The 16,473-nt window shown below is 41.7% G+C and overlaps 1 protein-coding gene across 1 annotated transcript in view; it reads left to right on the top strand.

The window, feature by feature from the left end:
- The window catches only part of helz (helicase with zinc finger), a 27,698-nt gene extending 11,487 nt beyond the window's left edge, over positions 1 to 16,211 (top strand). The window contains exons 16-33 of the mRNA XM_033983681.2: positions 18 to 197; positions 1,195 to 1,296; positions 2,476 to 2,654; positions 6,087 to 6,205; positions 8,148 to 8,293; positions 8,638 to 8,785; positions 9,106 to 9,289; positions 11,078 to 11,306; positions 11,670 to 11,934; positions 12,540 to 12,585; positions 12,912 to 13,093; positions 13,194 to 13,401; positions 13,484 to 13,566; positions 13,650 to 14,106; positions 14,308 to 14,563; positions 14,656 to 15,244; positions 15,434 to 15,680; positions 15,779 to 16,211. Of these exons, the coding sequence (XP_033839572.1) occupies positions 18 to 197; positions 1,195 to 1,296; positions 2,476 to 2,654; positions 6,087 to 6,205; positions 8,148 to 8,293; positions 8,638 to 8,785; positions 9,106 to 9,289; positions 11,078 to 11,306; positions 11,670 to 11,934; positions 12,540 to 12,585; positions 12,912 to 13,093; positions 13,194 to 13,401; positions 13,484 to 13,566; positions 13,650 to 14,106; positions 14,308 to 14,563; positions 14,656 to 15,244; positions 15,434 to 15,680; positions 15,779 to 16,167 (4,009 nt within the window). The 3' untranslated portion in view covers positions 16,168 to 16,211. The remainder of the gene's footprint in view (positions 1 to 17; positions 198 to 1,194; positions 1,297 to 2,475; positions 2,655 to 6,086; positions 6,206 to 8,147; positions 8,294 to 8,637; positions 8,786 to 9,105; positions 9,290 to 11,077; positions 11,307 to 11,669; positions 11,935 to 12,539; positions 12,586 to 12,911; positions 13,094 to 13,193; positions 13,402 to 13,483; positions 13,567 to 13,649; positions 14,107 to 14,307; positions 14,564 to 14,655; positions 15,245 to 15,433; positions 15,681 to 15,778) is intronic.
- Positions 16,212 to 16,473: the final 262 nt, after the last annotated feature.

The raw sequence follows: 16,473 nt of genomic DNA, 5'->3' as shown, positions 1-16,473 counted from the left end.
ATCTTGTGAAATTGTAGGCAGTGGGATGAACAGCTAGACCCTCGCCTGAATGCCAAGCAGAAAGAAGCTATCCTGGCCATCACCACCCCCGTGTCTGTTTCCCTGCCCCCTATCCTCATCATTGGGCCCTATGGCACAGGCAAGACCTTCACCCTGGCCCAGGCTGTCAAGCACATCCTTCGCCAGGACAATACCAGGTTTGGATATTATTTTGTTGGACTGGACTCACCTTGCACCTTTGTGATTGTGAAACTGAAGCACCTTTTGCTCTTCCTTGCACTCGATGTGAACTCAATAAAGGTTTGTTGACATGGGCAGTAAGTTGCCTGTGAGGTCAGACTGAGGGCGTGATGGAGACATTGGCAGTGGGGTTTTTGGGTGTTTATTGGATTACATTTTGCCTCCAGGACGCAAGATGCCGTTGGGTTGACATTTAAACTTAGAATAACTGAGTAGCTAAATTGGGTGCAACAGAGCGGGTGTTATTTATAAGATTATGCAAGTTTCTGCCACTTCAGTGGGTTTTCAAACAAAACAACATTCTGTATTGGCATTTTTTATCATTAGTGAGATTTTTCTCAATGTGTAGATGCCCACGGGAACTGCTGTAATTGTTTCAGTTAGAAGAGAAGCAGTGTATTGGATGCCATAAATGGTTCCCTTGTCTTTATGAAAAATGAATGCAATGCATTGGACAGTGTCCCCAGAAGCGCAGCTTCCATTTGTTCTCTAAGGAAAGATGGTGTATATGTAACATGAATAAATATTACATTTTAGACACATCTTACCTTATTTCAGTTCACTTCATGGACATTAACTATTCCATGTTTACAATGAATTATGGATGTTTTAAAAGCCAAGACAAGTGCGATGGACTTACTAGTGTGTGTATTAACCTCTCTGTGTGTGTAGACTGTGGGGAAAAAGTCAAGTAGACTCCAGACTCCAGTATTTCTATCATTGATTTAAATGTATACATTTAGCTTGATTGATATACATATGCATATACATACAGAGAGAGAACAAGAGCATTTTAAGACTATACCTTATTTGATTACATAACCACTCTTTATTGATTGTTGTACTTGTAGCTGGTGGCAGATTATTTAAAGTAGGACATAGGGTTTCTGCTATGGAGAGTTACAGAATAATTTCCTGTGTGTAGCGTGACCTTTGAGTCTTTTGTCTCTACAGGGTCCTCATCTGCACACACTCCAACAGTGCAGCTGACCTTTACATTAAGGACTACCTTCATCCTTATGTCGACGCAGGAAATGCACACGCCAGACCTCTCAGGTACAGATTTTTTTATTTTTTTTTACTATATGCCCAAATAGGTTTGATTTTATTTAATGCATAAATAAACATGTGACTTTTTAATTGAAAAGGTGTTAGTATATGATATGTTACTTATTGGTTATTGCCTACTTTTTTACTGTGCAGAGATTTGAGGAAACACATTATCAGGGCAAAACAAGTAGCCTACAGTGATTACAGATATGCATGACTAGACCTGTCACATTAATTACTATATCAGCTTATCGTTCAGTATATGAAAGCTGGAACAATATTTTTTTGTTATTATTGTGTGTACTTTTTCTTTGCACTATTGGGAATATTGGGTTATTTTTTGGCTAAATTATAAGATGTAAGCCATAAAAAATTGATTGCATCTGTAAGGAGTCAAGTGATTAAAACTAAATATTAAGGCATTTCATTTTAGCAATATTATAGATTTAGAATAGTTATTATGGTTTAAATCTGCTCTTGCGTTTTTGTGTCAGTGGCATAAATTTGTTTGAATATTATTGTTAAAATTTACTTCAGCGATATATCGAACTTCAAAATTTTTTATCTTGACAGGCCTATACATAAATAAGACAGGCATACATGGATTAAAATAGATTTGGGAATATTCCTTTCTTAGTTATTTACATTATCTGTGGCATGATGGGGGTATATGATTTCCACACCGAGAGATATAAATAAGTTCTGGCAATGCTGTCTGAAGCCCTTTTAACACTGCAATATACTTTAATACTAGTAATTGTCTCTTACAACTATCATTTCATTATTTTATTTAATCAAATGTTGAAATGTTTTTAGCTCAGTTTTGGAAGTTATCAATGAACCAATTGCACTACACTTTCCCCACACTTGACCTGGCCTGACATCTGAGAACAGTGCAGCCACACACTGGTCTGGGAGCCATGGGGTCACATAACTTTTTTTTTAACGTTTTATTTTAGAGGACAGTGGGAAAAGCAAGAACAAAGGGGGAAAATTGTGATTTTTTTTTTATTTTTTTTTTTTGTTCATCCAAAATTCAGACACAAGGAAAGTTTAGTGATGATAATTTTGTATTTCAAACCCGTGGAGGGAAACTGAGGCAAGCTCAGAGCATATTAAATCATGTTCTTTTTTTAAAAATAACTGTCATATGTTCTCATGTTTGTTGTCATGTGCGGTTTTCAGGGTATATTTCAGGAACCGCTGGGTGAAGACAGTGCACCCGGTCGTCCAGCAGTATTGCCTCATTTCGGGGACACACCTCACTTTCCAGATGCCCACCAAGGAGGATGTTCTGAGACACCGCGTCATCGTAGTCACCCTCAGCACCTCCCAGTACCTCTGCCAGCTCGACCTAGAGCCAGGTCAGTCCCACCAGTCCTGTTACCACGTTTACCGTGTATCAAGCATAGACTGTATAAAGAAGTGGACTAAGTGAGTGTGACGTCACCCATAGCGTTTGGCCCCAGTCAAATGAAGCTCACCAAGGCTAGCGGTTATAGGGAAGAATTTGGAGCCAAGTTCCATATTGGTAATTCCGACCGCGAGTATCATAGCAACCAAAGAGCCAATCTGGAGTGAGGTTGTTGAAGGTAACACCCCTGGTTCTTCAGCGAGCGGGCGCTTAGCAACGCTGACAGTTAAATCTGGGGACACACCAGGTCTCAGGGAAAGACGCTGCCTGATTTGTCTGTTATTAATGTTCATATCATTATTTACTGATACAATTGCAAAATAATTTACCAGGATCATGTAGAGCGGATTAATGCAAACATTTTAATTAACTATTATTTTATGACAGTTTCCAAATTGAATCTATTTTACTTCTTAGCAAGCATTATTTTGTTGTACATTCTTACTCTGGAAACCTCATGATGTTTTTATTCCCTTCAAAATCAATATTCAAAATGTGTTAATAAAATATCCTTTCAACTACTTTGCTGTGGTTCTCCCCTGCGAATACACTGTCTGGCTGATATTGGCAGGCGCCCAGTTTCAAACAGTCTAGAACTCATTTAAGTTTTGTAAAAGACCCTGAAAACAAACCAATTTATCAGTGCGGGTTAATAACCAGCTCTAATGTGTCGGCAGTGGGGGCTTTGTGTGTTGCTTGGGAACACCATCTGTCTGATTCTAATGTACCTCATATCATTAAACCTCCTCCCCACGCTCCGTCTTCTCCTCCTTTCCCACTGTGCATTGGGATCGACAAACTCTCAGAAACAAGTCTGATTTTCGGTAACAACCTGAACTCCAGGATTTAAGTGACCTTGTTTTCCAGACGTTGTTGCTGGCTTGTCTTTCAACAACACAGTTTACTAATGAACATTGTGGCGTTAATGTAGATTAGAAAGATGCCATCTGAGTACAGGTCTGCGTTCTTGCTCTAAAATGCTTTGAAGGATTATCTTTTATTTTATTATTACGGGGTGTAGATCTCAGAGATGAGCTTAATCATGAGATTAATTCTAGGATATAATTGGTGATTAAACGCTATTGAAACAAGAGCTATTTAAATGGTCACAGTTGTCATTTCTTAAATTTGAATGTTCCTGTATGTGTTGAATATATGCAAAATAATACTATTATTAAAACATAAATCACAAATCTAATTATAATCATAATACCTCTATTTTTATTACTATTATTGTTATTGTTATTATTGTTGTGGTTGTTGTTTGGCCCTGACAGACTGGCTTGTTAAAACAGGCAGAAATGTTAGATCATTGGACAAGATTTGCAATTCACTTGCAATAGAGGCTTATATCAGAGAATTGAATAAGTTGAGGAGTATTGGAAAAGAGAGGCTATTTGTTGACTTAACTTGGCTAATCACAGTGATATAGCAAGTACAAAGATGACCGTAGCTTGTTTGTCTAACATTTATTTAGTTTTTTTGCATCGTTATTACTTCTTTTTTTATGTATTAATTTATGGCTCATGACATTTAATTTTGTTGGCATCAATTTTAAGAGTCTAAAACAAAATAATTAGACAGTTAACATGAATACAGCGGTATTTGTTAATACAGTAACATTATTGGCATGAACTTCTTTTCTTCTGCATGTCTTTCACATTTGTTTCTTTTTTGTAGTTCTGTTCAAACACTACCAGTGTTTATTAGACTAGAGAAAGGTTGTATAATTTGGGTGTGACGTGTTTTTGGAGTGAAGGCAGCTGTGTCCCAGGTGAAACATTAGGTGCCTTCACATCAGCTGCTTTGAGGCTGTATTTAATGTGTAGTCCACTGCCCGGGGAAAACGCATTGTGAATGACTCATGAGCATCATTTGAGGGCGTCTCACATGTATTCCTATGGATCAAAGTGAGCTACATTGAACAAAGCTCCCAAATGACAGCAGTTTATAGCACGGGTCATGAAAAGTACCTGAATTATTAACAGGAAACTGTACATTACTCAAAACAAAGTGTATATGAATTTAAAATGCTGATTTTTAAATGGTATAATAGGTACTATAATTATTCAAACAAATTGTCTTCTTTTACTCATATGTTTATGCATAGGCTATACTGTTCTCTAGACTATTTATACAGTCAGTATAGATCATTAAACATAATGAATATCTAAGGACCATAGAATAAGAATAAGCTTTAGTTTGCATGGGTAGTTATTGCAGTAGTCACAATTACAGCAGATTATCTGGTCACATTATCTGGTCTTGATACACAGCTTGAGCTTTATATATGCAACATGGCTGTCTGCCTCAGGTCGAATGATTAATCATGATGTAATAGTCCTCAGTTTTATTTAAAAAGAGAGACACGAATACACTATCACAACACCGGAGTTCTTTACAGGGCTTCTCAGTATGCTCCATCAGCGTACAGCAGTTTTTTCATTAAATTTTACTCTGCTTACATTACATTAGCCACTCTTGAATTGTCAGAAAACGTGCATAAAGTTGATACCCGTCCTGAAGAAGTGTTGACCACCTGAGTCACTTGCTCATACAAACATGCACATACTACAAACAGTTCTGACACTTGTATACAAAGCATTTGTTGTTTATTTTAAAGTACTTTTTTTTGCTTGGACAGTAACAGATGACTCCACCTCTCTTCTGCCAGGGCACGTTGTTGTTGTTTGTTTACTCTTTGACAGTCCTCGGGTTTATTGGGTTTTCTGCCGTCACATCCCATATCTTTACTTGCTGGAGAAGTGTTGCTCTGGCTTTGGAGGCTGTTTGCTGGTTGTTATTCTGCCGCTCTCTTCCCCACTCGCTGCACCCGCACTCATTTGCCATGCCCTTTCATCCCTTCCTCTCACTCTGCTCGGCTCCATTCGAGCTTTTGAAATCCGGGTTCGACTACTGTTCCATTCCCTTCAAAACCTCCACAAAAGCTTGCCTTTGGCTTACATAGACAACACATGTACCTACAAAGAAGAGACACTCTAAACTGTAATTTTTATGCACAAAGAGCGTACCACAGATGAGATTCAAATGTACTTTCTTTACACACTTTGATAAATTCATAAGGCATTATTTAGACAGAACAGTGAGGTTTATTTCCTGAGATGCATTCCTTGCAGGTCTATCATGTAAACTAAAACTAAGATAAAACAAGGCGATCAATATAAAATAAAAAATTCTGAATGCTAATGTTTAATCCCACCACAGGCAATACCTATTTCTCCTTAATGCATTGCATTCATTCCCTTTTATAATTCCATTTATAATCATTCTCTTTTTTCTCTTGATAATCCATTAAAAAGTGTCCTGATTTAATAATAGTAATACTATAACTTGTATTAAATTAACTCTTTGTTTTGGACAGGGCTCTTCAGTCATATCCTCCTCGATGAAGCGGCCCAGGCGATGGAGTGTGAGACGATCATGCCTTTTGCTCTAGCTAACAAATCCACCCGGATTGTGTTGGCTGGAGACCATATGCAGGTATGTGGTAGACTTTTGTGGACCACAAGTAGTTTTGCTTCTAAACATTAGTTTGGTGAAAGTGTCTCAAAGTAATTAAACTGAAGAACATAACATCTGGCTGCACTAGTCTGAATTAAAAGTGTAGTCACTGTCTCCTCTTTCAAATGCAAAAGAGTAAACCACAGCTACAACAGCCACTGATAAGACAACTCTGTCACTCAAGCTTTTTCAGTCACAAGGATTAAAGCCTAAATTGTTTTCTGCCTACGTGAAGAAATATAAGAAACTTTAGGTTACTTCCATAACCCTGGTCTTGAGTGAGATGTCTCACTATGGGATATGCTCCCTTGTGTATTTACAACAGCCTTAAACCAATATGCAAGCCCTGAGTGGTTGGCAGTGGTGATGTCATGACATTGGTACACTCAATAAATGCCACAGACATGACATCGCCCATCATAAGATCAATAATACTGTATGTGTTGAATACATCAATAAGCACACTTCTTCTCTTTTCACCCCAGCAGCAAAAAGGGCGGTCTGCTGAGATGTTACCTTAAGTTCTCTTTCATAGCATTTGTTTCATTGTCTAACTATGGGTTATGGAGACTCCTGTCTTCCCAGAGAAGCTTATAACAATAATAACATGAGAGAGCCAAAGATCAGGGCTTGACTCCATTAGAACCCACGCTGAGGATGGCATGGGACAGACCCTGAGATGTGATGTTCAATGCATAAAACCTTGCAAATGTCAAGGGAGACTAACTAGCTGCAGCACAGATGTCTTGGATAGACATACCCCTTAAATAGGCCCACGAGGTTACCAAGCCCCTAGTATTATAATGGGCCCGAAGGCCTGCAGTAGAATAAGCCAATCAAATAGCTTCCACAATCCAGTGGGAAGGGCTCTGTTTAGAAACAGGTTTCCCTTTGTGGGGTTTAGCCCGGACACAAACGGCTCATCCACCTGTCAAAATGATCTGGTCCTTTCAACATAGGCGCTCAGATTCTGTAGCACGTGGCCATGCATTTGCCTACAATCTGCACAACACAACTTTGGCAAATGTCAGACAGTGGTAATGTCGTCCCACGCAGTAGGGTTAGGAATGTTAGTCATGTCCAAGAGCTACGCTTAGTAGGTAGGCATGGAGGTGACATTAAAAGCACCGACAAAGCTGCCGCTTTGTAGGCACTCTCAGCTATGGCGGACTGACAGTGGTCGGGTTTAGAGGGTGGATGATCTGGTGGGTGCGGCCGAGAGAGACTGGCGGGCCAGAGACTTAACCGTGAATCAAGAACAGTGAGGACACGAGCCAGGATTCTCCACCGCAGCTCGGGCATGTTCCAGCTGAGCAGACCTGGTGTGTGTCTTTGCTTGATATTCCGGGAACTAACCATGTCCATCTCCATGGTGGAAGAAAGCTTTGCAGCTGTAGCCATGATCGCTTACTGGAGTGGTAGCAAGCATGGCAAAGTTAGTTTGATGTAGCTAGAATTAAAGCAAACACAAAGGTAGTCAGTACAAAAGTCCGTCGTGTATGATGGCAGGAGGCCATGTGAATAACAGCTAACGTTCAGCAGCAGAGGTGTTAGCTCTTACATGTGAACAGTTAAGCTAACAGTCTGACATTGCAGTTGCAGTAACTTGACTTGGTGAAGCGAGAAAGTGTTTGAATGACGGGCAACATTGTGTTCGCGACATATATGGAGGATGCCATCGACACGTCACCACCGCCAGCCACTCAGAGCCGGTGTCTTGGTATAGAGCTTATTTGAATACGCAAGTGGGCGTATCCCATAGTGAAACATTGTACTTGTCCTCTTTCATAGCATTCGTTTCAAAGAATTTTGCCTAGTTACTTATTGAAAGAAAATATATATAATAGCGTAATGTGTTTATAATTAAACAAGGTTACACTGTGATAAAAGCATTGCCTTTTTGTTTTGCTTTTGTTTGCAGCTCAGTCCCTTTGTATACAGTGAGTTTGCTCGAGAGCGTAATCTACATGTGTCCCTGTTGGATCGGCTCTATGAGCACTACCCTCTAGAGTTCCCCTGTCGCATTCTTTTGTGTGAAAACTACAGGTCCCACGAAGCTATTATCAAGTAAGTGTGAAGTACCATTGTCCCATGACAATAGACCATGAGAGGGTATTTTATGTCCTTATTTATATCATGCATTGACATCGATCATTATATTTTGCGGCATGGCTGCTAGCAGTGCTTGTCATGAGGCGCTCCCATGTGGGGCCTTTCAGTGTGGAATTAAAACCTGCACAATAAACAATCTTTCAGGTAGTTCTGACCCACTCTAGTTTGAGATCTGGACCCTAGGGCACTGCAATATGGCACCCAGTACTCCTGACAGGTTGCCCCAACAGCATTGAGGGATAGGTCAATGGCACAGTACCATGGGTGATTTGCTGACATATGTTGTCTGTGTTTTGCAGCTACACATCAGAATTATTTTATGATGGGAAGTTGATGGCAAGTGGGAAGCAGCCATCACATAAGGACTTCTATCCGCTGACATTTTTCACAGCCAGAGGAGAAGATGTACAGGAGAAGAACAGCACTGCCTACTACAATAATGCAGAGGTATTGTATCTTTTTATAGTGGGTTGTGAAAGACTTTACTTCCAATCTTTCCTGCCAGTTCAATACAGGATTTGACAGAACTGATTTTTAATATAGTGAGTGAACAAATGAATAATAATAACAAATGAATTTGTCTACTACATACCTTTTTATGTTTTGTCGTGGATTTTACATCAGGTCACATCTTTCATAGGGACCATAGTTAAAATGAGATTTGTAACTAACACTTGTATTTAGTTGAACACAACATTGAACACTTATAGTCACATTATTTTGCATAGCAGTCCATTGTTTTCTTCACTTTATATTTTTCCTTGCAGGTTTTTGAAATCGTGGAGCGAGTGGAGGAGTTGAGAAAAAAGTGGCCTGTTGCATGGGGCAAGTTGGATGAGGGCAGTATCGGAGTGGTATCACCTTATGCCGACCAGGTGTTTCGGATCCGAGCTGAACTCCGAAAGAAGAGAATGCATGAAGTCAGTGTGGAAAGAGTTCTCAACGTTCAAGGTAATAACCATTCGACCAATTAAAAAGTACCGTAAATTTCGGACTACAGAGCGCACCTTGATATAAGCCGCACCAGCTAAATTTGAAGAGAAAATCAATTTTGTACATATATAAGCCGCACCTGAATAAAAGCCGCAGGTTTTCATATTGTAACATGAGATATTTACACAGAAAGACGGTGCACCGACACGCTTTTTTTAAACTGTGCCTGAAAATTGGAACCAACACGACAACAACACGGGATGAACACATCTGCAGGTTTAGAAAATAAAGCTGCACCAACACGGAAAATCTGCTTTTATTTCCTCTGAAAACTTTTGCCGTCTTTTTACATTGACCAAGTTGGATTCATTGATGTCGAGCTTACGTGCAGTGGCTCTATTTCAGGGGTCGGCAACTCGCGGCTCCGGAGCCGTATGCGCCTCTTTCAGCCTTATACTGCGGCTCTGCGTGGCTTGGGAACTGACACACACACAGCTCACAGTCCTGCGTAAAGAGCCCTGATTTTCAGACGTTGTGCGCACAGGGGTCAGGAGCAACTTTGGCCCGTCCCTAATGACACACTAATAAGCTCGTCCGTAGATGTATCATGAAAATCCTGCTGGAAATCGCCACAGAAATCTATTTGATGTAGTGATAAGTTTATTATCTGCTCTTGTCTCCGCGGTGACGTATCACGTATAACACATCAGACACGACGCACAAAAGTAGAGCCACAAGCGAGTGAAAATGAGCCAAAACAAAAGTCTTTGGAGATCTTTTTAACAAAGGGGAAAAGGACAACTGAGGAGCCAGAAGAGGAGACTACGACCTCCAAGAAAAAGAAAGATAAATTTAACAGACAATGCCTACTTAAAATCTGGGTTTGTCGCTACAGGTGACATACGCACAGAGTCCGCTCTGCGTAACATACGGGAAAAGCAAATAAGGCAATGAAACCTTCAAAACTGCTTTGGCACATGGAGAATAAGCACCTGGGATTAAATGATACGCTACGAGTTTTTTTGTTGTTGTTTTTTTAAAGAAACTGCGGAGTAGAGTAGACATAATCACATAATCAGCGCGATGCATGATGCAGCGGTTTGGTGAGTTGTATTTTTTTAATGCACTTAAGTTGTTTTTGCCATATTTATCTGCCACGTGTAGAAGGCTTGTCCGTGAAAGTAAAACCTACATTATTCCGTTACATTATTGTTATTATACAGTGTTATCTTCATTTTAGATGTCAAAAAGTATTTGCGGCTCCCAGTGTTTTATTTTATGTGGAAAGTGGGTCCAAATGGCTCTTTGCGTGTTAAAGGCCGACCCCTGCTCTGTTTCCTTTCTGTTTCTTTATCTTAAAAACTGCATCATATCCATTTCATGATGCGCAAAATGATCGTTCAAAATCAAAACTAGTGAATTCTTCAGAGCAGAATCTTTCCCCACGTCTGTCTCACTTTTACGTTTACAGCTAGAGAGCGCCCCCCAGGGGCCGTTATCCAGTAAAATTCCATATATAAGCCGCACTGCTGTAAAAGCCGCAGGGTTCAAAGCGTGGAAAAAAAGTAGCGGCTTATAATCCGAAATTTACGGTATATATTTTTTCCTTATTTAAATTTAAATAGTAGTAGTTTGTTTGCATGTCTTTATGTGAAGTAAATGGAATGTTAGTGCCCTGATAAAAATTGTGACCTAAATATGCATGTAGATAAAGATTAGAAAAAAATAGTTTGAGAGTTTAGTTTTTGTTCAGCCTTTGGTTTTATCCTATTCCAAAAATGTATTTGTGTAAATCCGTGTGTGCAGGTAAACAGTTCCGAGTGCTGTTCCTGAGCACTGTGCGGACCCGACACACCTGTAAGCACAAACAGACTGCCATCAAGCGGAAAGAGCAGCTTGTGGAGGATTCAACAGAAGATCTGGACTATGGGTTTCTCTCAAACTACAAACTCCTGAATACAGCTATAACCAGAGCACAGTCCCTGGTCGCTGTGGTGGGAGACCCCATAGCGCTGTGCTCTGTTGGCCGCTGCAGGTAAATACGTTTTTTCAGATGTGATAGTTATGCATCAATAATTGACAACTGTAATAAACTGACATCTGTAATAAACTAAATGAACATATGAAATTGATAACTATTAAAGAATCAATGCATCAAATGAACTAGTAATAACCACTCATGATGAGAGCTGGTGTCAAATGACATGCAGATTTACATTGCCCAGAAATGACTTTTGACCTGATTAACCTGATTCCATTACATAATGATAGTAATCCATTAATCACTGCACCCCAAAATGCTAAATTAAAATATAATGAATTCAATTATATCATGTGAATTCTATGAAAGGTTTACTGGGTAGTGTTTAAACATACATTGTTTATGGATCCATTGCAGAAAGTTCTGGGAGCACTTTATTTCCATCTGTCACCAAAACTCCAGTCTCCACGGCATCACCTTTGAGCAGATCAAGGCTCAGCTGGAGGCTCTGGAGCTGAAGAAGACCTATGTCCTTAACCCACTGGCCCCAGAGTTCATCCCACGCGCTCTGAGACCTCTGCAGGGGCACCACTCTGCCCCCCAGCCCCTCCACCCACACCACCATCATACTCTGCCTGTGTCCAACAAGCAGCAACTGCAGTCACAGCAGTCACCACCTAAGGTAACACACGCACAAGGAGAACTACTCAGCATCGTTCTATAGTTATAGTAACGGAATTCATGATCTTCAAAGGCAATTACACATTTTCTTATTTCACTTAGCTTTGGCATATTTTAATGTCCGGAGCAGGTTGTGGAAATGTTGTTGTTTTGTTTTGCTGGGGTTGTGATGTCTTCATGTGCTGTCTGTCTTGTCGTCTCGCCCGAGGTAAAGGTTAACGAAATCACCACAGCTGCCAGCCTGCTGCCATCCCCCACTGGCTTTAATGAGCAGCTCAGCTCCAGTCCGCTCTCCAGACAGTTTTCCCTTTACTAGCTCAATCAGATAACACTCACTGTTTAACATAAAGACGCAGCAGACGTAAAACCCATCTGCATTGTTTGTTTGTAAAAGTTATGTTTTTATTAGTTTTTCTAATTCTATTGGTTAAATATGAAATGGTTAATTTTCCCACCTAAATAAGTGCTGGTCTGAGGGCTGTTATGGTCTGATTACATCTCACTGTATATCAGCAGGGTTCTATTTAGGCAGGTCTTTTCCTTTGCTACTTATATTTACTGTTTGTCTCATGTTTTATTCTCTTATTTTCTTGTATTTATTTACAGGGAAAGCATTCAAATCATTCAGACCACCTTCCACCTGACGGATATGGTAAGTCAAATGAAGACATGATGTGAAATAATGTATGTGTTTACTTTTTACTGTATTGCATTGTTTCCTCCTTCATTCCTACATTGAAACAGCACATCTTCATATATTGATATAAACCAGTCAGATGTAACCGGCCCAGAAGGGACATGATTGCCTAGGGTTGTTTTGGGAATTAGTGTGTCACTCTAATGCAGTGAAGCAAAACAATTTTGCATGCATATAAGAGAGGCTCTGCCTAAATCTAGCTAAGTGTACCTTAGCTCAATTTTATGGGGAAAAAAATTGATGTTTGTTGCAGTGTTTTGATTGACAGTTCTTCTCTGCAGTTCAACCCAATCCAGCCGTGCTCATGGGAAACCCTATCAGAGCATTTACACCACCTTTGGGTTCCACACAGACCGGTATTGGCAAATCCCCCAGTCCAGTTCAGAGGATAGACCCTCACACTGGAGCCAGCATCCTCTATGTCCCGGCTGTGTATGGAGGGATCATGCCGATGCCTCTCCCTGTGAGTAATGTCCTATATTTTTGCCTTTATTATTATTATTATTTACTATTATTATCTGAAGCTTATTGTTACTAAAACTTGATTTTACTATTTTCTGAAGTTGCCATGGCCGAGCTATCAGAACCGCTTTGCTGTGGACCCCCGCATCATGAACCACCCGGCCGCCATGCATGCCTACAACTTAAACCTGCTGCAAGCTCCAAACAGAGGCTCCCCCATCCCATACCCAGGGGTAGCCCACCCCTCTCCTTTGGGAATGAGTCAGCCCAGTCCAGATAAAGAAATACAGGCTGAACCTATCAGAAATGGTTTGTCAAAACATATGTGGTAATGACATGAGAAGTTTATTTATAATGGCATTTATTGTGTTTTTTTGTCTTTACTTAATAGGCAAATTGGATAACTGTCCAAAGTCAGAACAAAACCGTCTGCATACACCAGAACGAAAAAGTGTTGACATGAAGGAAAAACAGGCAAGTACTTGCCTAATAACCATGTTAAATCGTTAAATCGTTGACATTGTCATTGATATAATATATTTTGTTTTTCATTTTAGGGGGAATTAGACGTTAGCCCAAATCGGAACTTAGACTCTCAAACAGACACCCTTGGTTTTCACAATGCAATGGTTCAAAGAAAAGACTCCTCCACTGCCCAAAGAAATATGAACTACCATTTAGCCCCGCCCAATGCTGGCTTTGCCTCTCATTCCACCAGCGGGCGACCTTTCCCCCCACAGTATCTGTCCAGGCTTCCTTACAGGGTCCAGCACCCACCACAACAGCAGCTCAGTCCTGCATACAGCAGTAATAACCACACCGCGTCATTCTTCAGTGGGCCCATGGGTCCTCACAGGGCTGTTCACTCCCCCACTACAGATGGGACAGAGTCTGCGGGTGCGGAAGATGGTCCCATTAGGACTTCAATGGGATCTGCAGGGCACCATCCAGGCCTGTCCCATAACCACAGGGTCAACAGTTTTGGTGAGGACGTTCAGGATGGAGAGAATGTGGGTGAGTTTGGAGATGCAATTTTTTCTGAATTAGCCCCATAGTGGTCGGGGGGTAGAGCTCAAATTCCACTGTAAGCAGTGGGATTTGAGCTCTGGTTACAGTGCGCAAATCCCACTGGTTACCCCCCTTCTTTGTGTTGCTGAGCAAACCACTTCCCGTCTTACCTTTCATAAATAATTCTTTTGCTTCATGGCTCTGCAGATCTCCAAAATCCCATTTCTCTTGAAGCACTGAACCAGCAGCAGCAGGCAGCACGGCTGGGCCAGTGGGGCGAGGCAGCAGGAGCTCTCCTCCAAGGCCCTGTGGCCTTCCCCATGCCCCAGCCCCTCCCTCACCTTCCTCAGCCCGCTTTGGCCCGCCTCCCACCTCACCTACTCCGCACCGCTGGATGGGGCATTAGTGCCAACGCAGAGGAGGAAGCAGTTCCATCTGCCACTGCTGGGCCACCTTTCAACAGGTCAGAGACAATCTCCTCACAATAAATTCATGTTTCTATATAACATCTGTGGTAGTATCTGGTTCTGATGATGGGTGATGTTCTGTGTGTAGATACCCAGGCCTGTTGAGAGAGATGCCTCCACAAGAGCAGCCTGACTCCAGGGATGTGTCGGAGCTGCAGCCCCCGCCTCAGTCGCGTTTGCTGCAGTACAGACAGTCCCGGGCCTCAGCCGACCCCTCCGCCCTCCTGACACCCACTTCAAACCACGTCAACATGTTCCCCTCAGGAGCCTATCCCCATGATGCGGGCCGCGCCCCTCTCACTGACACTGTCCTGAACAACCCTCTACATCAGCAGCAGGTCAATCACCTCTTTAACAGTGAAGGATTTCCTCCTCAGTCTCAAACCTCTGATTCCCCACCCGCCCATGTGAAATACCTGATGCAGGAGCCACAGTGGCCCATGGGAGCAGCTGCTGCCACAAGCCCTCCACAGCACAATAGTATTCTGGGTAACCAAGGCCACAGACTTCCCTATGGACTGCCCATGATGGCACACGCCAGCAGACAGGAGCAGATTCATCTGATGCAACTCCAGCAGCAGCAGCAGCAGCAGCAGAGCCAGAGCCCAGAGCAGGAGTCCTACCACTCTCTGTCCCCTCGGACGTCAGCACCCACAGCTCTGCACAGTGTAGATGAGGTGAATTTTTTTCACTGTATACTTTCAAAGATGATCAATTTAAAAAATCTGAAGGAAAAAAATTGCTTAGACTTGCACCTTCTTGCACCTTTGTTGTCTTTTGACTTTTACTCAAATCCATGTCCACATTTTGTTATGGTTTGATCGTTTCCCTTCATGCATTTGTTGTTTTCTCGTTTTCATCCACAGTATGAGCCTCGAGGTCCAGGTCGGCCTCTCTATCAGCGCCGGATCTCCTCAAGTTACCCAGAAGACACCTCTCTGCCGCCGCAGTCCTGCGTTCCTGGATCCCATGTCCCGCACCTACAGCACCCACATGGTCCCCATCCATTCCCCTCTCACAAGCCCTGGCCAGCCAATGGAGGTGGTCCCAGCCCCTACCAGAATGTTCCCTGTAATGGAGCTGGAACACTTGGTCAGCATCGGGACCTTTTAGGTTTGTGTTGTTTGTGTTAAGCTTGACAAACTTATCCTATCATTATTAGTATACTTTCAACAGCAGACCAATCTCTTTTTTGCATTTCTGCCCCACAGTGTCTAAAGGGCACCGCCCCAGTGAGGAGCAGATGAACGCAGAGGCAGCAGCTCAGACACACCTCCAGCACCTTGGACAGTTCCCTCCCCTCATGCCCAATAACAAAGCTCCACCTCCCCAGGCTCCCGTAGAATCAGGTCCTCACCCACACAAACCCCCCACAGGTGAGCTGGGCCAGGCTCCTCACTTGAGCAAGGCCCCCACCATGTCGTACGCCAGTGCCCTGCGTGCCCCGCCCAAACCCAGAGCGGCCCGGCCCGAGTTGAAGAAGAACAGTGACCCTCTGTCTCTACTGCAGGAGCTCAGTATAAGAGGCTCCAATAGTAGCAATGGGTACTACTCATACTTCCCCATGTCAGAGTGTCACCTCCCCCCACCAAACAAATAAGTGTGAAAAATAGATATAAAAATTGAAAAATGTTTCTTTTAAAACCAACAAAAACAGCATATTTCTAAACATACAAAATAGTGCATTTATAAATGTTTTTTTCTGTAGTTTTGATTTATAATTTTAGTTGCTTTTTTGTATTTGTCATCCTTCACATATCTGTGACAATTAAAAAAAAGTATATAAAATGAATGCATTACTAGTATATATATATATACATATATATTATGTATATATGAATATATACTTATTATATTACCTTACACTTGTATATGTATGTAATGAACAAAAGGAAAAAACATATAT

The sequence above is a fragment of the Periophthalmus magnuspinnatus genome, chromosome 1 (genome assembly GCF_009829125.3).
Source record: "Periophthalmus magnuspinnatus isolate fPerMag1 chromosome 1, fPerMag1.2.pri, whole genome shotgun sequence".
Taxonomy (NCBI): domain Eukaryota; kingdom Metazoa; phylum Chordata; class Actinopteri; order Gobiiformes; family Gobiidae; genus Periophthalmus; species Periophthalmus magnuspinnatus.
This window is presented reverse-complemented; position numbering and strand designations above follow the sequence as displayed.